Genomic DNA, 25,291 nt, shown 5'->3' on the forward strand with positions numbered 1-25,291 from the left:
CAGCCATCTCCCCGCTCCAAAGTTCTCCTTTGCCTGCCTTGCACTCAAATTAGAGGCGGTGACCTATTCAGATGTGATGAATAATTAAACTCCAAGGTATTGATTTTTAAAAAATTAACACAAAATTCTTTGTTGCTAAGGCGCTGACATTCAAGGTGAAGTTAGTCATGGTGCTCATGTTGGGTTGTTATTGGTTAGACAGGCAGCCAGTTTCACCCACAGGCCTTTTTCACAGCAGACATTTTGATTTGTCATAGCAGGAGAAGCACAGGTGTTACTAATAATATCAGCAATGGCTTTTGTCTGCAGGAACTTGTATGCACAGTACCAGAGACATTCATTTCATTATTTATACCTGCCCTTTATCTGCAATGATGTTTCTGAGTGCCATGAAAAAAAACTGGTTTCTGTCTCTCACATTGGTCTGATTTTACACCACACATATTCAAAGTAATGGGCCACAAATATGAAGTTTTTGTTCTAAAAAGACTAAATTATTCTCCCAAACAGCTGGGTCCTGTGGCTCATGGCCAGCATGACTCAAGCAGGAGTAAATTATGCATTTGTTGAGCTTTGCAGCTGAGCAGCACATTTGGCGCTCTAGTGAGTATTCACAGCAACAGGACAGTGTATTTGGGATATACTCAAAATGAGCGTGCGCTCATGATAATAGAATAATACGTCAACCGGTGCAGCAGTGTGGCTTACTGGTGTGTTTTAAACCATTTTTGGACGGCAGAAGAGCGCTACGGTGCAAAGGAGTTTAGGCAAAGGCACCCTTTCTGACAGAATCAACTCTTGGTTGTTTTTTGTCACCAATACTATCGCTGCATTTTTGACCAGGTTAAAAGGATAAAAGACACAAATTGAACACACTGGAACTGAATGTAGCTGAAGCAGAAAATGCTCACTAGTCAATGCAGTAAGCTCTCCTTCCAGCCTTATGAAAGCCTGCATTACCCCCAATTAGAGCACCATGCTGCTATTCTGATGTCAGCCATGACAGAGCAGGATCAGAGGAGTGTCAAAGCACTTGAGGAGGGACAGTTTTAGCATGGCTACTGTAATGGACCATTTCATAGCTTGTAAATAAAAGGCGGACCAGTTTTAAGGTCCATTAGTGTGATACATCTGTTGGAAGGGTATCAGATATCTTGTGCTGTCATGAGGGTCCGCAAAATGAAGAGAGACAGTGAAGTGTGAGCGAAGACATGCATATACGTTAGTGTGTATTTGCATGGGTGAAATTAATGTTTAGTAATGTAGAGGTGGAAATGAATCATCTCTCATTACAGCCCAGCATAAGAGACCAGTGGCCTGAGATGCAGTAGTGAGCCGCTGATATACTGAGGGATCTTGGGTTTTAAGACTCGTGTCTGTTAAAAATGCATCAAGTTTATCAAGGGAAGTGAGAGTTCTCTGGGCTCATTAGTGTGAATAAAATAGCATGCTCTGGCATGAAGAGATTCCAATGTTAAAACCGTTGCCAGTTAATCCATATGAGAGCAGATACTGCCTAGTGATCAAAACTGGAGCTGTGTGTGTGTGTGTGAGAGAGAGAGACTGAGAGTGTGGGAGTGTGTGTGCGCTCATTTTGTAGGGCTGCTGAGAGAGGAGGAGAAAAAAAAGAGCAGATGAGTGATGGGGAGAGAGATAAAAAGGATGGGAGGAAAAAAAAGAAGAGAATGAGATTGTGCAAAGAAAGGAGATGAGAAACGGAAAGAGGGAGCGCTGAGGAGAGAGATGGCGAGCATAGTGAAAGAGGAGCAGTGAAGGGCAGTTCTGACCCGTGTTGTTTTTGTGCTGCTTAGCGCTACAGGCAATAGTGTGATCAAACCCGCAAAGACTGAGCCCTACACCACATCCCAGCCCCATAATCCTTCTCTCCGGGGACCCAGATAAAACACGCAGAGGACCCCGTCTTTCTCTCTCATGTTCTCTCCCACTCCCTCCACTCGAGAGCACTGGATCACGTACAATTACAAACTCCATGTGAAATGAGCTCTTTGTACTGTACAAACACAGTTTCAGGAGAAAGCTGCACATAACATTCACGATCAGCACACCCCTGAAACACTGGACCTAATCAGGCTCCTCTACGTCTTAGGAAGCCACTGCAGCTGGAGTTGAATTAATTAGGCTGGATGTTATCAGTCACTTAGCCATTAGTGATGTTCCTCTTCTTGATGCATATCTCTGGATATCACATCAGCCTTTCTCAGCATTTAACATCCAATCTTATCAACCTTCTACTTTGATGCCAATGTTCTACCTTGGTGCCACTGGGAAGGCAGAGCTGCATTTGTATGTGGGATTTGCTTAATTCTAAATCTGCAGGTGGGTGTGAGAGCTGGTTGTCAGGGACAACAGTACTTACAGCTTTCGATCTCCAGGGTGCAATTTTGCTCATCTAGAGGGTAGCGGCGCAGGTCCATCATACAGGCTGCAGTTGTGGTGATCCTATGCAGAGAGGGATAAGAAATACAGGATTTATCAAAGAGCTGGTGAGGCAGCCATGAGCAGGTGGGTTAGTTTCATTTGACCTTGACCACAGAGTATGGTGTACAGATTGCAGCAGAATGATGACAAACCTGTGTAACATTAGAAGCACCTGACATGGAGCCTCCCAAAACAAAAGAGCCAACTGTAAAAAGTCATCAAGCGTCAGAAATAAAAATATTTTTTAAAAGAAACACGAGGGAAGTTTTCCACAAATGAGATATCACAGAAAAATAACAAAAGGCATGTACAATGTACAATGTTCTTTTTTTTATAGTCTCAACTTCTGATAATGTACCACAAAAGTTTAAAAAAGGGTTGTTGGGATTTAACCACTTAACAGATACAAACTGCATCACAAATGAGACATAAATTGCATATCTGTTTAAATCAAACAGAATTTCCAAAGGCCCTTGAAAAGGTTAAATCGTATTATTACCAACGGATGAATATGAGAGTTTCTGATAGGATTTTTTCCCCTTGTTTCCACCTCCTGTACATATAGGCATGTTATGTTGAAGTTCCTTTTAGATGAATCAAAAGTGGAAGCTCACCAGAGCAAAAGACAATCCAGGCGCTTGAGACGTAAATGCTTTGCCTTCTGTGATTCTAACATTATGATACTGGATATTTATTATTCAGTGCTATGACAGGCCCAGTCAGCTGACCATGGCCAGCTAATTCACCACAGGAATTTTCTTCTTTAGGTGTTCTGTAAACATTTTGTACTTTGTACAAATAACGTTATCTTCAACAAAAAGAGAAACCAGCTTCTTCACAACACAAAATATAAATAATCTCTTCCCTCACAACCCAGTAGAAAGAGTGATTTCAACTGAAAAATTGCTAGCTTGCTGGTGTCTCCACACTGACAGCCAATGAGCTGGCGTTAACTATCTACTTTGGCTTGTGTCAGTGATGGGAAAGCAGCCAGGCTTGTGAAAGTGTAAATATTAGGGATGGAGTGATTTTCGATCGGATCGTCTATCGGCAATTGAAGGGAGGATCGTGATCTTTTTTTCAAATGGCGATTTTTAAGGCGATCTTGAATTAATTTAATGCCATAAGATGTTAAAGAAAAAATCTCTAGAACCTGCGCTTTACTGTATACTTGTAACTGTGTAAATGTTTCTCATGGAGCAACATGTCTGCATACAGAGCCCTTTGAGAAATATTTCCTGCATCCATCTCTCAACTGTCTGAAATGGGACTGACTCCTTCGCCAGATATCTTTCAACAGCTGTTGTACACTGGGCCCATCTTTCGCTGCCTTTCTTGTATTTGGTTGACTTTGAAAAAGCTGCCGATATTGTGGGCTGCTGAGATGCATTTGTGCTTAATCCGGCCGCAGCACCTGATCTCGCAGCGGTGGTCGGGGGTATTTTTGCGGCCTCGGAGGAGCCAAATATGTGCCAATAAATTTGTCGTCTGCTTATCCTTCACAGGCACACATTTTTTTGCATAATGTGCAAATTGGTTGCGTTAGGTCTTTAGGCTCACCGCTGACATCCGGGAAAACCTGAAATATGCCCAAATAGTCGATTTAGCATTCTTTCTTGGCACTAACTGGCTGTCGGCCATGTCAGCGCCAGGCGAGTTTTTTTTTCTTAGCTGACGTAACTGCGCTCGAACATCTGAAGACAGCGTCGATTTCACATCCCTAGTAAATATGTATTTATTATTTTATGGGCAGGAAACAGTAGCAGCTGAATGGAGAAGAAACAGGTGCATCTTCAGGGTTTTAGGTCAGGTCAATATAGATTATAGTTGTAGGACAGAAAATAAATCCTTTGAAAGTCAACATTTTGGCTTATGGATTTGAATTGAAAAAAAAAAGAACAACAGCAGAATCTGTGTCTTCACAACCTCTTGTTCACTCTGTAATAATAAAAAGAAAGGGCCCTTAAAAATGAACGGGACTGTTAAACATCATGCACTATATTTAACAATGTATACAGTAATATAATATGGAACAAGACACACACTATTTGTCATGATGCCCTTGCCTGCAGCCCAGTTTATCACAACTTTAACGCCTTTTTACCCTTTCAGCAATTTTCTTGCACTTGGGTAAGTTGTAATGTTTGTATGAATGCTAAGTTGTTGCTTTCAATTTACTCTCTAATGCATATAGGACACATCATTTACCACTATGTATAGATTAAAGTAAGAGTAGAGAATTAGTATGTAGCATCTTGTTCACCAAGAAAAAGACAACTCAGAGACAACTCAACAGCAAGTGTAGCTTTTTAGCACTTGTGCTTTGTCTCAAGTTCATACTACAAGCTACACAGCACTTAAGGTGGCCATTGAAAACTGAAATGTACATACAGTAAAGTATAGCATGTATACTTTCCTTTTAGTGTACTGTTGATTGGATTGTCCAAAAATGCAAAATAGAACATACTAAACATACTAAACATACTAAATGGACGTCTGCCTCTGTGAAAGCATAGTTTGAATTGTGAAATTTTGCATTGTCTGTCTTGTATAATTTACTGAAAGATTAATTAATTTCACAACTTAGACGCTTATCTCAAGGACAGCATTGTGATAGTGTGAAATAGTTTGGATACTGTACTGGTTTTATTTTATCCCAAAAAAAGAGAGAAAATGAAAGCAAGGTTCAACCTCTGGTCACACAATCCTGTAACAAAGAGGCACCACGTCCGACAGGTTTGCTTAGAGCAACGCACTTCCTGTTACACTTGACAAGTTGGCCAGAGCTGAGATGGGCTGGCATCCGGCCATGCCAAGCCCCCCCGAGGTCGTCTGAGAGACCAGGCACACACATTAACTACAGAGACTAAATCAAGCTTACGAAGACTTGCTAGTCAAACCCACACACACCGTCAAACACACAGATGGATATAAAACACGATAGCATCACGCAACCATTAATGATAATAGCAGCCTGTGGGATCATTCCCAGTATAGGTTGAGGCTTTGGTCATAACCGCAGGTTTTCCCCTGTCAAAGATGGTTACTGTCACTTTAGCAGTTTATCACTTTAATTTTTTATTCATTCACACATGATGGTGGAAATGACTCATGAGTTACCAGAACTGGACCAACCAGTAAAAATGTCAACATACTAAGGGATTTTCAAATAATTGTATATATGTAAATTCAAAAAATGGAGGCATTATTTTCTTCATTCATGTGACAGAACTGTGCCATTATTATTTAATTATTTTATGTATTTCAAATACTCGTTTTTTTTTTATTTCCATAAAGACGCTGACATTAACATCCAGAAAATTCAACAAAACAACTAAGACAAGAGTGTCTTTTTAGCTTAATCGAGTTAATTAAATACTAAATAAATTTAAAAAATCATATCAATATGTCCAGATATATCAAAATGATCATTCCCATGCTCTAAAAGTTCAGAATGAATATCAAACAGTAGAGAAAGGATAAAACAAGTATTTGAGTTCACAGACATTGTATGGTATTATGGTGTAAAGATGGTGAGTAAATCTTAATATCACTCCTCTGTTGACCTTATCATGATTATTAATGTATGTTCATCCAGCTCAGTCTCACGATGAAGGCTGAAATAAGATTGAAAATCAAAATGATTCTATTTGAAAATCTAAAAAGAACCGGTCAGGTCTGCTGGATGGCGGTGGTGTGCATCACTCTATCACCACAGACTCCAGATGTTTTATTCCTCAAGTTGAAACTGGTAAGTTTTCTTTTAGGGTGGCCATTCAACAGCTGATAGAGTAGTAGTTCACCATTTGGGGAATACAACTGTTACGATAGAGAATCAAAATTACACTTAGACTCCTGACTAGGGCCAAGCAAATTCTACATTAAAGTTTTAGCTGTTTCTTTTCAAGGAAGTTATCCAGCATTGGACTTGACAGCATTTCCTCTCCCTTCATAATGTGTTAGATAATGTCGAGGGAGCCTATAATTCAGGTCAGTTAAAGGTATTTGGACCAATGAATAAGAAAAGGAAAGCTGACATAGATAGTGCTCGCTGGGACAAAGCTGTCAACTAAATGATTGGCCTACGTCATAGATTAGGATATGATACCGTTTAGAATTGTAGGGAGAGCACAGCTGAACAACCTGATGTGAATGGTTGCTCTGAAATACGCTGTACACAAAATATTTTTTTTCAGATAATGTTATATTTTGATGATTGAGCCTTCGGATTTCTTGATTAGCAGTTCACTTTTTTGTCTTCCAGTCTACATGAGGTATGAGTTTCTACCCTATAGTAATAGTCAAGGTACAATTAATTTGCCACACTAACGGATAAAGTGTGCTTTAAAGGTTAAAGATTAATTTGACTGAAAGCATCATTTTAAAAATGTTTCCATAGCTTTCGCAATAATATCAATATCGTGATATTATTGTTTGGCTGCTATAATCATGTGGAGAAAATCTGATGTTGTGACAGCTCTTCTGTGGACCATGTCCTTTCCTGACAGTTTCATGAAATGAGATAACAGTCTACTCTTATAGTTTCTGATTAAGTGGATTAAATATTTTAACTTTTAGACTTCAAACACATTTGCTACATCTGAAAGACCATATGCAACAAGAGCAACATTATTAGATATTACAGGAGTCCTGTTATCACTTTAAGGTGTAACTTTTAAGATTGAATGGCTTTATATGACTTGTTTTTCAGCGTTTCTTTTTCTTTTCTTTTCAGTGTCCATGAACATGAAACAAAAGGAGTAAATCTGTGTCCGTGAACACAAATCAAATTGATTTTTTATTCCTGACAGCTTAGTCAACTGGGACTGCGTTGCTTGGAGAGTGCTTTGTCTTTAATAATTAAGAGAAAAAGTTCATTTTGAAATCCTTCTACATAAGATGTACAGCTCCACTGGGCCATGCCTGGGAAGTTTGGGATTTTATTTTCAAGACGAGTCTTTCTCTCATGCTCTCAGGCTCTCTGTCATTCCTGCTTTTTCTTGCTCTCTGGGCTCTTACGTAAGAGCCAGTTAGCAGGGCCATGGTTTGCTGGGGGATTAACACAGGAGTCTCATTTCTGTCCTAGTTTACCATTTTGATGGACACAAGTTACTGGAATGCTATGCTCGCCAGACAGGAACTCATCACTCACCATCATCACCATCACTACTACATCATCATGGTGGCACAGACGAAACACAAGGGAGAAGAAGAAATGAGGCCAAAATGGCAGGGGTAAAAATAATATCCTATTTATAGGTCTCCTACATCATCGACAGAGGTTTCAAAGCTTTTTTATCTGTGGCTTCTTCTGCATTCCCAGGCATGTCCGAAACACATGCTAATAATTAATAAGATGCCAATAATGAGCGAGGAGGAGAAGTGGATGAGGGTTTCTCTGCAGGATTCCCTCCCCATCTTTGCCTCTCCTCCTCCTCTTCGTCATCTCCACTGCAGCGAGCGTCTGCAGTGATCATGAAGCAAAGGCTTGTTTGCTCTTCGTCAACATCAGGGCCGGTGTCTCTCCCTCTCATCCCAACCTGCCGGCAGAGAGGCTGTGCGCTCGCAGATCATGCAATTCAAACACGCTACATTTGCTCTGCGTCGGCGCTAACAGGACATGGAGTTCTAAAAAAGGCTGTTTTCCTTTTTTCTGCATGTCCTCTTATAGTTCAGCCCAGGCTCTGTCTGTGTGTGTGTGTGTGTGTGTGTGGACCTCCCTACGGCAGCTTGTGCACCTTTATTCCAAATGACCTTGTTTACGGACACAACACAACCACCACCAATTCCCAGACAGAATCTCATTTCAAGGGAGCATCACAGCAGAGAGATAGCAGAGGGGTATTTTTGCAGTTTGCAAACCTGTGCAGATTTAACTAGACTGACCTTTTATTACATGTCCAGTAAAATAAAATGATACTTTTAGAAGTTAAATTAGGATGGAAAAAGCCTCCTCCATTTTGGATAGAGAGCTCCTGTTGAGCTGAAGAAACGCACGCTGGGCCGTCTCTCTCTGCTCAGGCTTTGTTACCAGAATTGAAAATAAAATGTCTGCAGTCACAACAATAAGGCTCCAATGTGTGTCTCTGTGTGCACAACCAAAGGGGAGGTTTCTTCAGTTCAGAAAAAAGGAAGATTCAAACACACATGACATACAAACCACCCTTCTTGATTGGTAATGTAAGAGAGAGATGGATAACTTTGAAGGTGATCCTATTGACAATATAGACAGAAAAGAGGGCAGCTCTCTCCTCCTGGCCATGGGATATGATCTATTGAGCTTCAGAGTGGAACACTCTTCGCCTGACAAAAGACAACGTCAGTCTCCATAGCACAAGGATATGTCCTCTCACAAAAGGAGTTACAATATTCACTGTGAGAGGAAGGGAGGAGGGAGAATCCTAATAATTTCTCCATTTTAAATGAAGTCTGACCTTCAGGTCTCTGTCTTTCTCTTCAGCTCCATCTCTTCATCAGTCTCTCTCTTTCTCTCTCTGTGAATTTGCAGCGACATGCATCGGGATTCATACACTGAATGTCTTTAGTTTTAGCTCCCTTCCTGCATGAAATAAAAAGCTAAAAGGAATTTGTGTTTTCCTGTTATGAGTGCATATGTGAGAGTATCTCGCTCAGCCTGCGCGGTATCTGTGTTATTGGCTGAGCCTTTTCAGGGGCTGGGTAATTAGATCAGACTGCCTCTCCCTCAGTGTCAAACTGAGCTCTAAAGTGACAGTTGGGAGCACTGTTGTAATTTTCTGCTCCTCCCGGTAATTGAAGACCAGGATTTGGCAGGATTGGGATGCACTATATACCCAGAGAATAAGGAGTAAACAGCACCCTCACCCTTCCTCCTCCGCATGCACCCCAAAAATAACATTCACCCACTCACAAACACCCACCCGTAGACATGCTTAGGTACCTCACACACACATGCAGATATCCAGTTTCCAGTGCCTGCTGCAAACTAACCACAATGTAATCTACTGGTGAACCCCACGCTCGGTGTTACAGTTAGTTTGGCACAAATCGACAATCACTTTTGCGACAGATAATATGCTGACTATTGTGAAGAAATTTATGAGACAAAACTATTCTGTTGATTTAACATTGAAATTCCATAAAGTTTAAAAACTCAAAAGATATGGACTAAACGATGAAAGAATCCTCACAGTTTCAGAGGAGGAAACGATTGAAGAACTGTTAAACGCCATAATCGAGGTATCCTACATTTCCCACAATGCAACTAAGTAGGGTTTTTTTCCCCCTGTAAAAAGTAATATTTTTTTCAGAAGATGCCCATTTACAGGAGAATCACTATATATGTGGTGGCTTTTTTTTTTTTTGCTTTTCTGAACAACAATTTAACCAATCTACACAAAGGTTTGCGGGTGTGTTGCTGGGATTACAAAACATTGTTTGTTCTTTAAGAGTTTAAGTTCTTTTGATGAGCAGCTCTTATATTTCTACAAAAATATGTTTATTTTTCATGCTTTAAAGACTGGTGGCCTGTTTGGTAAGCATTTAAGAAACTTAACGTACAAATTTATGAGAAAATGAACAAACTGAACTAAAAAAAATGTCTTTACTTGAAGACACAAGAGACAATCAGATGTGGGAAAGTCCTCTTTAAGAAAACTAACTGAATGTCAAATTACATTTGAAAGGTTTGTTATAAAGTGTTGAAGTATAGCTGCTCAAAAAAATCACCATGTGCAAATGTGTTTTTGTGTTTAAAAACATTTTTTTCACTTCCCCCAAAAAAGTAGGCAACTGTAACTTTCTATGTATCATTCATTTATCATTTAATTTAATTTATCATTTATCATTTAATTTAGTCTCTAACTTCTCAATAATTTTTTTAAGTGTAATGCATTGTAGCTAAAGAAAATCTGTAGGGTTACATGCATTGCAAGTACAGCTAAAGGTGAGACTGAATGAACACGTCACTGACTTTGCTTGAGTGTGTGCACTCAAACTTAAGTCTCAATAGGGTGCAACTTGTTGTCGAAACTACAGTACTGTACGTAAGGTACTTAAATTTAGCCTCAGCTTACATGATAAAATACAGCTTATATGTAAATAAAATGGCAATATCATCTCTAATTGACAAAATAACTCCACAGAGGTCATTCTGTATCTCATCTGTCTTTGCTGCTTAATTTTTGCCTAGTTTTTTAATCTAAATGCCTCCTCTAGCACTGTTGATCTTTACACAGATGAAACTAGCCTCAGTAGATTTCTGTCCAGCAGATGACCCTTTGCCAGAGCATGCGTTCACATACTGTCTCTTTCCTGAAGTCACTGTGTCTCCCCTCAGTTAGCCATCTCCTCCACATCCACTAAAACCCTGCTGTTGCAACCAGCCGGCCCGTCTCTACAGGTACATGTCAGTGTGCTCAGGGCGCACAGGCATCTGGCCGCGCTGACTCTGACAGCAGCTTGTGTCTGGACTTGCTAGCATCAAATAAAACCTACACTAAACCCACAGACCAAAAAACTGACGACCCAGGAGGCAACACCACGACAAGGACAACGAATCTGAGGTAACAACCTCGTCTCTCTGCTACATGCATGCTCCCGAATTTTACAACACTTTTGCAACTTTCCATTCCTTTGCCACTTTTTGGCTATTATGCAAATGTATGTGTTAGGGTTATGTAATTGACTGAGAGTGGTATACATTACAGTGCACTACTGTTGAAACAAATGTTGCAATGAATAATGTGGTGCAGTGCAGATACTTAAATTTTTTAAGCAGTCTTTGCGCAAGAAGGGCATCTGAGTCTAGAGAGAGAATGACTGAACACTGCAACATCTTGAATTAGCAACAATAACCTCAGCTGTAACACAAACGCACGCTAATCTCACATTCACACACACTTACACGCACGTAACAAAAAGCTGGTGGCAGATCAGAGGAGGCAGCAGCACAGTGACGGACGGGTTGCGTTAGGCTGTGCAGGCAAATTTGCAGCATCAGTGCAAATACACATTCAGTGTTTGTATTGAACTGCTACATTATTGATTATGAGTTATCAATTATGGATGACAGCCTCCTCAGAGGCATCACAGTCCAGCACCACAAAGACTACATCTTGTAGATGGGCTGAACCACTGTACACAATAAGACACCGTTTGCACCACCCTGTTTCATTATTGATTGAAGCTATTCAAATATTGATATTGATGATCATCAGAAGACATGAAAGTCTACAATACAAAGGCGTGTTGCTCCTGTTATACGCAGCTGTTTCAGGATAGTTCTGCTTCATGCCAGCTTGAGCCTTATTTTCGTCACTTTGGTGAAGGCACTTGAAGTAAGAGAGCAGTCAGATGAGCAGAAGGGTTGTAACTGAGTCAGACTGTTGAAATCATGACACCCAACAACCTTTACCTGCCAAATCTCCTTTATGACCCCACACGAGTCTCAGGTCTCGTGTCTCCTCAAGAAGAACATTTTCTTCAAAGGTGAAATTATCTTCCACTATATAAGTCTTAAATAGTGTTTCATTAGGGAAAGTCAGCAGTTGGTCGGCTATTTGTTAACAGATACCAACTGACTCACATGAAGATGAAGTGTTAATAAAGGAGATCCATCTGGTCATTTTCCTGACTAATTTGCAAAACACCGAGCTCTCCCAGCCACTGTACTCTCCAAATTGCCTTGTAAAAATAATCTACTTAATGTTAAGGGAGCAAACTAATTTCACTCTGTTACTCCATATTGATTACTGATTTGTCTCGATGCATCTCTGGTGGAATAACTTTATTGTTAAGATTTGCAAAACAATAAACCTGCCTCGCCTGATGGCCTTCGTGTGTCGTCTCCTTTTCAGTCTGGTTAATCAACTCAGCAAGCAATCCTGTGGGCGGCCCCATAATAATTCCTCGTGCACTTGGGAGGTATTTGCTCACACAGCTTTAATATTGCAAATGGAGTAGGTCAAGGTTGGATTCAGATGTCATATCATTCACTGTGGGCACGTTTCTTACCATTCACTATCATTTTCTCCTGAACAAAAAAAATTCACATGTCGTTGTGCTTCGTGCTCTAAACAGTTCATTTGTTTAGGACAGTATAACCGTTATTATTAAAGCACCACGAGCAATAAAGAGCCATAAGAGCTTTGACTTGAAATCAGAGAGTGCCTGACACAATAACATTCAACATTATGATCAATTCACTAATCAGGAAGGGCAGGTATTAATGGCTTACCGGAGTCCATAAAGAACGGTCCCATCAGGATGGAGACGGATCATCCTGTTCTTGACCGTGACGCCATGAACGAAGGACTTCTTGTCGTTGAGGAAGTAGGTGTCAGGGACCCACAGCTGGTCAGCCACTCGGTTATCCAGAGTCAGGTTATATGCAATCTCAGAGTAGGAGAGACGCTTGTCCCGCCATGCTTGTTGGAAGTACATGGTCAAGGTGTAGTCCTGGAGGGCAGAGGGAGGATTCAGTGAAAGTTAGTACAGCATTTTAAAGCCAAACTTGAACTGAGAATGAATAATTGATGCTACAAAACACATCTACATCTTTTCTGTGTGAAGAAATCCACCTGAGCTACAAGTACCAGCAGCATGATCGCTTACACTACTCAGTAGATGTGTCACAGCACATTATATGGACTCCACAGAGTTAGAAGATCAGCCAAAAGGTTGATGGTAATCTGAAAGGCCACGGCTTGTACTATAGGCCATGGTAACAGGGGGTTGTGGGGTTAATATTTAACAATCCTCATTTAATTCAGTCCATAACCAGAGGGAAAATATATCAGCTTGCTGACTGTCTTCTAATGTTAAAAAAAATAGAAAATAAATAATTGCTTCTACTTGGATAAAATAAGTGACTTTATGTTTTACAGATACACCCACAAATGCAAGTGCAGCTGGGGCTTCCTCCCTTTGCTCTCTGGTTTTGCATAATAAACAACCCAAGCTACAGAGATTCCGGAAAGTTTCCTGGATTTACCCTTATCTGGGGGGGGTATTCATTTTGTTCAGTTTGTTTTTACACATGCTCAGAGATGTGGCAGTAAATTGTACCTCCTCCTCTCTTTCTCTGTCTCCTTTCACTGCTTCTCAGTCTTAAAAAAGACTTACACCCACACAGCCACAGTAAAACACAGCACTGCAGTCGGATCTGCTTGGCTACAGTGTATTGCAGTGCCATCACTGTGTGGGAAAACGAATTTTAAAAGCAGAAGTCCGTTAAACAAAGCCCTTGAGCCTTTACTCCATCATTACTTATCCTAGTGTTTCTGTTTCCGAGCCTTTTATTTCTAACCCCACACATTTGTGTGACACTGAAGAGCAATTGCCACTTTCACTTCTCAACTCTTACCATTCTTAGCATGACGCGTACATGACCAAAACCTTGTGTAAAAAGGGCATCTAAAAATACATGAGCGGCTGCCATGTTGATTTTTTTTCAGGAATGAAAAGTCAAGCAAGGACAGATGCATCCTGTTTTCACAAGAGTTCCCACTGAACCCTCTCCTCACACTAGCTCCCCCCTTTGTCTCATTATCAGCTTGTCGATCGGATATTTCTATCACACTTTGGGATCGTTAGCTGCTGCCTGCAGACTCGGTGTACATCACCTACTGAGGCTGCATCTCCTGCACTACACCCATGTCTTTAGCACCATATTTTGCAATCTCTGACAAAAGTGCAGCAAATATTCACAAAAGTTCCCTGGCAACAGTTTGTTTTGATGCCGAAATGATCCATTAATGTGGTACCATAGATTTTCAAATTAAAACAAGGTTTTCTGAAACCTAAACAGCTATTGCTATACTTATGAGTGGTGCAAACGAGGCCAGCTGAAAAACATTTTTTAGCCTCCAAAGCAAATTTGTATCACATAATAGCAACCAGTGTTAGGGATATTTACACCTTGGACTTTAAAGGTACAGTGTACAACCTCAGCAAAGCAAGAGGTGCAGCACCAAAACAAATGGCACTGAAACCAATCTTATCCCTTCATTTGTGGGAGTCTTCTGAAATGAAGACGGCGGTTTACTCAGACTAAGAAAACATAGGACATAGGGGAAGACACATGTAGAAAGTGCATGAGATGCAGCCTGGGCCGCATCACATTAAAGGGATTTTTGAGGCACACAGGTAAAGTTGTGTGCTTCGGTAAGTTCAACATTACGTATGTCTTCTCGCAGTAAACAGTTCTCCGCTGCTGTAATGGGGTGTCCTATCTGCAGTAGACAAAAGCCTGTGTGCTTTCAGTTCGGACAAGCAGGGAGGAATTCTTTCGAAGGAAGCTAAATTAACAGCTACAGTACTCGTGCACAGTGGCTCCAGCAGAAAGTTACTGAACAAATTTGACACAACTCCTGATGGACTCAGCTGATCAGTGGCGGCATACATTTGGCAGCCACCTTGCAAGCAACAGGTGGTAGCAACACTGATGTGCTTTGGTTGAGAAAATAGTAACAATGATGCAAAATCACTTTCCTCAAATATAATCTTTTCATGTAGCTGAACATGGGAGTTACTGGTTACTGGTCTACCGCTGCTTCGATCAGTTAGTCTTTTTTGCGTTAACTGTGTGTTGTGTTAATGGTGTTTTAACATCATTTCCGATTACAATCCAAAAACACCTATCAGTGCAGTTGTATAGCAAACAACTGTAGTCAACTGTGAGGCAAAGTTACAGCTTTTGTTAAAGGGATCCGGTGACTTTAAAGAAGACGGTGTTAACGGCGTCTTTCCTTGATCACAATTAATTCATAATGCTGCTTTTGTCTTTTGCGGGGGCTTTCTTAAGCTCAGTGCTTTTACTCCTGCCTGCTTCTCCACAGTGTAGGCATGCTGACAGTGATCTCGTATAACATGAACTTTATATCAACTGCTCTAACTTATCTCAGCCAACTTTATTAATCATGTCCTAGCCTTGTGATTGATTGGATAAATCAGCTATAGTTATATCATAACATTTATCAACCCTGAACACCAAAGTTTTTTTTCTGGTTTTAAACACTATTTCAAACTAGCCCTTTAATGCTTCATACAATTCTTTAGACACATAACACAAACTCACACTACGTTGCTCAGTGTGACTTTACATAGCTTATGTCTGACCAGTCATTCAGAGCTCCACTCATCTTTTTGAATGATGTAACAGAAATTCTCACTTCTCAGTTGGTAGAAACAGCAATTTGTCACATTTCTGCTCAATATCTGGCTCACAACACTGAATAATCATCAAATAGTTTGGTGATTAATTTTCCTTCAGTTGACTACTTGATTAAGTGACTGATGATTTCAACTCCACTAGAATGATTCACAGCAGAAGGAGAGGCACAGGTGTTATTAATAACATTACAGAAGCTTATTCAGGAGTCCCGCCAAGCCGTGACAGCATGACAATGAGCCAGGACCCCGAAAGTGAAGCAGTCACATGAAACTCAGCCCTTTCATTAATTTGATCATCCTGTTTCTCAATCTCCACTGTGATGTCTCAAAATGCGCCTGCCCTGTTAAGTTTACTGAGCTTGGACTCAAGATGTCTGCCCTCATTTCAATGATTGGCCCCGCATGTGTGCATTGCCTCATTGTGTAGGTTTGAGGCTTTAACCATATAGATATGCACAGGGAACACCTGGGCTTGCACGTTGCCTCCTGGCTGCGTTGTAAAATGGCAGCATAATTACAGCCTCACAGATGGTGCTGCTTATTTTCAATTGGACATCACTTGAACTTAGAAGGGGACACAAAATGCAGCTGCCTCCCCTCTCGTTCAGTATAATCAGAGTAGTTATTATCAGAAAGCTAAATCTGCAGTAAGGACAACTCCACTGCAATGGAATACATTTTCTGTTGTAAATGGGAAAGTTGTTAGCTAATTTCATGCTGTGAAGAAAAGCATGCAGAACAACCTTGTTATTTTTGTGTGCAGATATAATTAAATTTTCCTCTGGACTGATACTCAACAAGAATGTCTAATCAGCAGCATTAAGTCACTGTAAAAGGCAGGACACTGTAAGTAGAGGAGGAAATCTACCTTGATCAATCTGTCATGAACTGAAAATAAGTCCAGAGTAATAAAGAAGGCATTCAATCTGTAAAGTGCTAATAGCTCACACTCCTCCTTCAGATATAGGAAGAGAGCAAAAACACCTATAGCCAGCTGAAGAAAATTTTGTTGCATCCCAAAAAAACATTACAGCCGCAGATAAAAGCAAGTCAGGCAATCCAGTGGAGGAGCATTGGTCTCCACGGCGACCTCCGGTCTCCTTGTCACAAGTGCTCCTCACAAACTTCATTCACATCACACAAACGGTCCATTGAGCATTGGTGAGGAAAAGGCGCCAACATTTTAAAAATAAATGACAAAACTGCTCCGAATGTATAAATGAATATGCAAACAAGTCTCTGCTAATGTGAAAAACTGTCAGTATCTCATTGCAGATATGTTTATCCTCTAACAAACTCCCATTAAGAACCTGACAGAGTGACAGGGAGTGCGTTTGTGTTTACCTGTGCAATCTGTCAGACTACAGTTGTTACAAGTCCTCTACATCGACTACATCAGCTGTCACAAATGACATGGGAGGGAGCCGCACATGGACAAGCTTAACTCAGTATGGTGCTGCTTGGTGTGTAAATTTACATCTTTGCGCTTTCTATTTCCAACTGAAATACTTAAAAAAGACTAGTACTCATAGTTACTTAAAAGCAAGGTCTCAACTGCTAAACACGATCAAATAAAAGGGATTTGGACAGCATTTCCAAACACATATTTGTTCTTTAGCAATTTGTCAGCCGTGAGGTCTACAAGCGCTGTTAAATGTGATGATATTAGCGAGTTTTCTCTAAGTTTTATGATCAGTTTGCCTGTGAACAAAAACTACAAACCTGAATTTCAAGAAAGTTGGTGAAGAGTTGGTCAAAAAGTTTGATATGCAGCCTTTATAATGGCTGAGATGGCTTGTTATTGTTTGTTAATACATATATACTTATTTGAGAATTTCATAACAGTAACAGTAACAGGCGGCTGTAGCTCAGGAAGAAGAGCAGCAGTCGCCCACCAATCGGAAGGTCGGTGGTTCGACTCTGGCTTCCCCAGGATACATGTCAAAGCGTCCTTGGGCAAGACACTGAACCCCACGTTGCTCCCCCAGTGTATCATTGGGGGTATGAATGTGTGTGAATGCTTAGAAAGCACGTAGTTATATCTTAAGACTGTATGAATGTGTGTGAGTGGGGTGAATGCGGCATGTAGTGAAGCACTTTGAGTGGTCAGCTAGAAAAGCGCTATACAAATACAAGTCCATTTACCATTTAAATAAGAATGAGCTATTTCAAAAACACTGATTTTTGGTTAGTTCTGTATCTATCAATCTTTTATCAATCTCACATAGACAAAATGATTATGTGGCAGGGAAAACAAAAACATTCAGAAAAGGTTAAAAAAAAAAAAGAGGGAAAAAAGATCTGCTGTTCGGAGCATTTTTCCCCTCGTCGCCCTGCAGCTTCCCATGAGTGCACAGACATCCACCATATTGCCCACATGTGCATGTGTCCAGGCAGAGAATCTGCTGATAATGACAAATCCTGTGTTCACGCGCATACAGATATCCTGGTTTTGATTGTATTTTTTGCTTATCCTGGTTATAGATTCCAAAAGGAAACATCTTAATTTAATCTGAACTAGAAAGCTGTTCAGAAACACTATCAATGCTTCTCAATATACTCTGCTTGTAAATGTCATTCTGGATGAAATGATAAGAAAATCTGACACAAATATACACATAGACCATGTATACGGAGACACGAAGGACTAGCTTTCTCATGTACCATGTGAACGCCATCATTACTAAAAACCAGGACACAAATAAGCAGTTAAATTAACTCAGTGTCTGCTGTGTTGCAGGGAGACAAGTTCAGCAAGCTTGTCTGCAGACATCTCAGTCTCTTGTGTGTTAGAGCACCTGCTGCGCACACAGCACATCAATTGATGAAGCTGAGTTCATTTATTTTTCGTGTGCTCCGAGTTTCCGGTTAAGTACGGGTTTCATTTTTAACATTAGGGGTCAGGAGGGGTGTTAGACTATTCTGAACGAGTTGTTAGCCATACTCTGCCTGAGGGACGCCTATGGAATGCTCTTTCCAATGAGTCTTTTTTCAGCTACTTAGCTTCAGTGAACAAAGTGCCTGACAGCATCATTAAGGGAGTTGTTCTTAGCTATAACCCATTTCATCTTAGTGTAACTTTATTCTTTCAGTGGGATGCTAGGAATACATACTAATAATCAAATAAATATATAATAAAAGTACAAATTCTGCTTCACTATTTTAAGTCTCTCATAGTATGCATCTTCATACCACAGATCAAACCACAACCGTTGAAAAACAGTTTTAGAGTCTTTTCTTTACCAGATTTGAATTTTTAAGTGGGGTATAAATATGTTTTTTAAGCCTTATTTTTTTATTAAACACAGTGTCCATGGACAAAACATTATGCAGAGATCCCAGCGTGCATGCAAGAAAACATCAGGATTAACTGCTGATCTTGTGCTGTAATTATACTGCTGAACATATTAATCTTTTTCTCTGTGCGTCCAGTCAGCATAACTAATGACACTGTTCTGGACAACCTGCATTCTTTGCTTAAGCTTTTCAGAAAGCTCAGCAGAGCAAACAGCAGCGCAGAGTCAAAGCTGCAATGGATGAAAAGAACTACAAAAATGTCTTAATATATCTGAAAAAAAACAACATGCATCTTTGTAGTTTTTGGTAATAGTTTTGATTAATGTAAATGCATAATTATAATTATGCCGAACGTTGCGCCTTCTCAAATGTGAGGATTTCCTGCATCTCTCATATGTTAATATGCCTGTAAGCAATACTAATAATTTGTAGGGGTGTTAATAATGATAAGTGGACAAAGTCATTAGCATGCAGTTCTTGGAGACCCTCAGACTGAAAATGAATTCAATCAAAAGCAATGAAGGTAAAAGCTGGCAGTTGTATCCCTGTTTTAAGCATAACTATTGACCTTCTGGGATTATGATTTAAATCTCAACAAAACACGAAAAAGGAAACCTGGCTAACTGAAAAACGGATCAATGTTCACTTGGATTACCAGCGTAAAAAATCTTGAAAACAGTCCCTCAAAAAAAGGGTCTTATTTGCTTCTCCTTGACTTCCCCAGATCCACCAAAAAAAAAAGAAAAAAAGAAAAGGGGCTGTGTTGTCATGGCAACACTGAGTAAAAATAACACAAGCTTATTTTCCACAAGCTGAAAATAAAATGGAACAGGATCAGTTTGGACAAACAAGATCAAAATGGTTGCTAATTCGCAGAAGCTGCATCCTTCACACCGACGTGCTGAAACGTCGAGGCCTGCGTTTCCTTCCCTCTGGCCATCGGCTGCCGTTATCTGACGGCCAGATCCCCTTACTCATGGAGAGAAACCAGTGCTTGTCAGGATAATGATCTTAATAAAAGAAACACTCACGCCCCACTAATTCCTCCATCCCAGAAGCCACCACAGCTGGTTTGTTTAAATCTTATAATTCACAGCCAGCTAATTAACATTCAGAGAACAGTATTATAGTACAGGCAGTGCCTCTTAACAACCACCAACCTCAGGTATTTTACATGTAATTAACGAGCGGGAGGAAAAAAAGACGAGGAGTGAAAATACTCATTTAGCTCCCTCCGTATTCCTGCCTTGCAGTGCATTTAGCAGCTATACTCAACATATGGATTACATGCAGAAGACATTATTATGCAGCACTGATGCATTGCTGAGACAACAGACTTGACTTGTATTTAATCAGCTGCAGTGGCTGTGTGCAGAACACTTTTTAATGCACCGTAACCGGGGTCTGGTTCCTGGATGTGTGATTTCAGCAAAAACAAACAGTATTATGCAAATGAAACTTCAGCTGCTGAGTGAAGGAGATGAGTGATGGAGGGAGACGCCGGCGCTGAGCAGACAGACCGACAGACAGAGATAAACAGCCAAATGAGGGTCTCTGCCATGATCTCATATCTGTGATGTGTTTTGCACTAACCCCAGTGAGTCAGCAAAGCCCACCCAGCGAGGATGTGCAGTCACACCTCGGACTCGGAGGACACTTCCCTCTCAGAATAGCACATTTGTAATGTCGTGAAGGCGAGGCTCCGGCCATGGTGCTGACTGACCTGCACATTTTCATTGCCCAACAACATGGCTGACCTTTGAGCCTCAGTGGGCCAATGTTGTGGATCACACAAGAATTCACCAGAAATGCCCGTTACATGAGCATTACGCAGAAAGAGAGGTAACACAGATCTTGGACAATCAGGATGCCCTTCATGTCAACACAGAACAAAAATGCCACAATGGCTTCACTCAGCTTCAACCGAAACATAGAGTTCATTCCCCACCAGGGGCGCTTTTGTTTTTAATTAGAGAAGCGAGCAGCTGTCTACAATACAGTTCTGCTCACCACCACAATGTGAGATCTGCACACACACAGAAATAAAATCCAGTCATATTCTTTCGGGTTCATCCAGCAGAGTTCACCATTTTCCTTCAGGTTCTTACATTGTGTTCATTTTGAATCAGACATAACTGGAATATGATACTTTGGAAACCATTCTCATCAGGAAAAAAAAAACCTATGAGATACACACCAATATATTATAAGTAAAATACCGTATGTGCTTTTTCAATAGAACTTCTCTATGTTCAAGCTAAGAGTGATTCAAGAACATTTTCCTTTCTGGGAACACCTCTGAGGGCAACGGCCAACATTTTCTGGCTTCTGAACAATCCAGCAGAGATCCAGATGATGGATTGCTGATTTCCTGGCCAAGACTTCTTGTTTTGTGCACAAGCATTCATATTAATGCACACAGATCTTAAAAAGCAAAAAAAGAACAACATTTTCTTTATTTTGCCCCATGTGCTTAAAGTCTGATTGGTCCATACAACTACTGCAAACTGGAACTAGAAAGCTCCCTGTACCAAAAAGCTTCTTCTTCCTGAGGGTTGTACATATTCATATTCATATATCTCTTTTTAGGGATTATGTCATCACAGACTAAAAGACTTTTCTCATTTTGCTGACATTTCAAATTACAGTCATAAAATTTGCTGCTTATAGAGTCTCCCTCACACCAGAACTAAGTTACATTTCTTTGCAAAATATAGTTCAGAGGTGCAGATAACTTTGAATGATTGCATCACAAAGTTTTCTACGAAATCATAGAATATTGAACAAATACGCACGAAATGACACACACGGCATCTGAAATATTACTGTTTCACTGGATGATCTAGTCACAAAAAAATTAACTGACGGCTTTTGATGTTTCCCCAAGTGTGAAGTTGCATAATTTCGACGAAGCGCTGAAAGCAGCTGATAAGGAAAAGAGCATCTGACAGTGTTGTGCAATTTGATTTATATCCAATTTTAAAGGAGCAGCCTGGAGGATGTTGTGACACCTAGTGGAAAATGTGCAGATTGCAACCAACTGAATACCTCCTCCCTCACATTCTCCTTCTATCCTTCCACCTGTCAGAAAAATGTTGGCAGCCAATAAAAATGCAAAAGACCTGCCATAAAGCTGATTCAAAGACTGTCTCCTGAAAAACAAGGCAATGCAATATGACAGAGGGCTAAGAGGTTCCTGTTTGTAGATTGAAAAAAAAAAAGTTTGTTTAAAGGCAACAAAAACGCTATTTTCATTTTCACATGGTTTTACTAGGATGAAAACTTAATTGTATTAATGAAATACTGTGTATATCCCAACAGAGTCCCCTACATTCAACAGACTGGGATCATGTTGCCACTGACTACGAAAGTTTTAAGTTATGAAGGGTTAAAGTAAAACAGACTTTCAGATCTTAACACGAAGGTCTGCTGCAACTTCTCCTCAGCTCAAATCCGGTGTGTAGATAACATTAGAGGCGACGGTGAAAAGCGATCACAGTAACCTTCACCTCTCTGCTCCTCGGTGCCTTCACCAGTTTAATCCTCGCCTCTTCTGGTTGTTTTCCCCCTCAGCACTTTAATCTTAAAAGCAGCTGCTTCTGATGAAGAAGATCAAAGCAGTTCTGCACCGAGCACAGGTCACCGGCTCCATCCTTGTGATCACAGTGCACGGTGATATTATTGATTTCTCCGGGATCAATCTCGTCAACTGCTGTTATCCTCTATTGCGCCATGAGGGAGTTGGACATGAAGAAAGGAGGAGGTGCAGGAGGAGATTCCAACCTGTTATGTAAGTCACAGGGAGGATTTCTCAAGGTAACAACATGTGGAACACAGGTCCAAGGCGCTGGAGGTTTGTTGTTTCATTGTTTTTTTCTTTTACTTTATGTCTAAATTTGTCGCATCAGAGTGACGCCTGTGCAGATCTGGCAGGAAGTGCTTTTCTGAGAAATGAGAGCGATGAATGCTTTCTCATAGCCACAGGGAGCTGCATGACGTCAGTCGCCATTCACTGTTTGTGCACAGTTTTGTTTTTTTGTTGCAGACACAAATGGATGTATGAAGCAGTATTTTTTTTTCCAGATGAATGCTTGCCTAGATGCCTAGTTCTTCAGTGAGATAACCCTTTGGAGCAAGGCAGGGGTGGATTACATGGCTGCTGAGCCCAGAGTCACAGCCAGGGATCCAGTCAAAGTGGTGGGAGGAAAGGAGACGGGAGAAAAAAGGAAAACGAGAGGGGTTCCATTTCAACTCTCCGTGGACCCCCATTCTGGCAGCATCTCCTGCCAAAATATATCATTTCTATCAAAGGAGAAGTCTGACCACTTTATGGTATCCTCACCAAAAGTAAAGAAACGGCTGAATCTGTCTGCTAAAAGTTGCTGTTAAAAATGACCACCAGGCACACCAGTCTGAGAAGCCACAAGATTAAAAAACAAAAGCTAAGACAACTTGAAAATCATTTGGCTAGCAACAGAAAACATACCCTTCAACTCCTGGATGCTCTTATCTCTGTTATGTTGCTCCTTGAAGAGTCAACATTGTAAATTGTTTTTTGACACACTCTAAATTCTTTGCCTTTTCTAAACCGAGTGCATCAAAAATCCATAATGTCATACTTGAAACTGAGTGTGTTTCAATGACTCAAGGTAACTTAAATTCTTGAAAATGCGGTCAGTTTCATGTGGGTTGCGGTCGACCGGTCTGTCTGCAACGGATCAATAGGTGGTGCTCTTGCATGGGCTGCTGAACTTTTCCCCCTGTCCTCTCCAAGACGCGCATTAAGTTGATCTTTATGCACCCCTCGTTTTTCTTTTTTTTCCTTCCTTATAAAGTGCTTTGTGATCACTCATTTATACGGCTACTAACAAATTGCTTACGTCATCTGACTAGTAGGAGGACGATCATTTACGTAGACTGCGATGATGTGATTGGTTGCTGAGTTAAAGGGGCAAAGTGATGCCAGTTTGGAGAAGATAAAGGTGTTTTGCTTTTTTTAAAAATTCTAGGCATCCGTGCGGAGGTTTGGGATGCTGTACGTGTGAGTGTATGTGTCAACACAATTACACCACCGATGCTAGAGGCAGTCCCACACACACACATTTACATACTCACATACACATGCAGCTCCTCGTGCGCGCAGCCGGCGCTGTGAGTCCGAGTGCGCCAGTGAGTGTGCGTTTTGAATTCAAATGCAGCAACACACCAGGGCTGCAAATGCGGAGACTGAGAAGGGGATGGCGTTGATGTGTTTTTGGAAAATGGTAAAAAATGTGCTCACAGGAAGCCTCACATGCAGTCACACACTCTGAGCCGTGGTAAGTAGCCCTCTTCAGAGGCAGGCCGTGCCAGGTAAAATTGGCACCATTAAACGGGGGTAATGATTACAAAGATTCACCTACCATATTGACTTCAGAGACCATGTCTATGCTGGCAATGTCTATATTCATTCCCACTGCCACCGGTGCACCTGCGAAAGAAAAGAAGGCATTAATACGAGAGATATGAATAATTCTCACATCATGTAAATTTAACAAACCCGTGACGCGAGCACAGGTTCCTCTCTGATCCCCGCACCTACGGGAGACGTGTGCATCATCTGCATGAGCAGAAATCTTCATGTTTGGCTCGCACATCAGCTTAAACGCTGTTAATTTCATTTATTTAGCGGAGTAATCAAACATTGATGAGCGGTATCGATCACGTTAAAAGCCTCTCATCAAATGGAATATGCACATCATCTCTCTTAGCCTAATTGGTAAGGCCTATTTGACTGTGAAGGGGTGATTATGTAAATTAAAGCAGATTTTGCGATTCATTAAACATGTATCGCACGTCAGGAGGGCGTGAAAACATGACATTCCGTTTTCAATTTGCTCGTTACCTCCGAAATCTGGCCTCAACCGAATGTCGTATCCTTTCATCAATCTGTCCACCGTCTCCTTTACCAGAGGCATATTGCTTGGATCTTTGAGATCCTTGACGCTGTGGAGGAAAAACGGCAGAGTGTGAGGCTAAATAGCTGATTAATATCACACTCCAGGTACGCTTTAAGACAAGCTAGATGGCATGCAGGAAGACACAGACAATACAAACAGGATTACCTTTGAGCCCAGACAAAAGTGACCAATAAAGAAAAAGTCAAAATCCCAAAGTGGTTTTTCCTGATCCTCCCCATCGCAACAGTTTTTGAGGTGGCTTCTGGATGCGAGTGAGGAGAGCGCGCATCCAACTTACTCCAAACAGTGCAGAGGAGCCAATGAGGGGCGCATGCGTGCAGCCTGCCCAAGATCAAAGAGTGGAGACTGATGATGGAGGATGAGCAGTTTCCATTGCAGAGAAAAATATTAAAGGGACAAGTGATTGTGCGTAATGAAGAAACACACATTTATGCAATGAGTGG

At 40.9% G+C, this 25,291-nt stretch overlaps 1 protein-coding gene across 2 annotated transcripts in view; it reads right to left on the minus strand.

The window, feature by feature from the left end:
• Window positions 1-25,158, minus strand: part of gabrb2a (gamma-aminobutyric acid type A receptor subunit beta2a) — a 32,416-nt gene extending 7,258 nt beyond the window's left edge. Inside the window, exons 1-5 of one of the 2 annotated variants that reach the window (XM_072395885.1) lie at window positions 24,993-25,158; window positions 24,773-24,873; window positions 24,291-24,358; window positions 12,656-12,876; window positions 2,378-2,460 (exon numbers count right to left, since the gene is read on the minus strand). In XM_072395885.1, the coding sequence (XP_072251986.1) occupies window positions 2,378-2,460; window positions 12,656-12,876; window positions 24,291-24,358; window positions 24,773-24,873; window positions 24,993-25,066 (547 nt within the window). In that variant the 5' untranslated portion in view covers window positions 25,067-25,158. The remainder of the gene's footprint in view (window positions 1-2,377; window positions 2,461-12,655; window positions 12,877-24,290; window positions 24,359-24,772; window positions 24,874-24,992) is intronic. The other variant, XM_072395884.1, reaches the window with a different exon arrangement.
• Between the last annotated feature and the right edge of the window lie 133 nt (window positions 25,159-25,291).

This window comes from Leuresthes tenuis, unplaced genomic scaffold (genome assembly GCF_036924035.1).
Source record: "Leuresthes tenuis unplaced genomic scaffold, fLeuTen1.0.hap1 SCAF_11, whole genome shotgun sequence".
Lineage (NCBI taxonomy): Eukaryota > Metazoa > Chordata > Actinopteri > Atheriniformes > Atherinopsidae > Leuresthes > Leuresthes tenuis.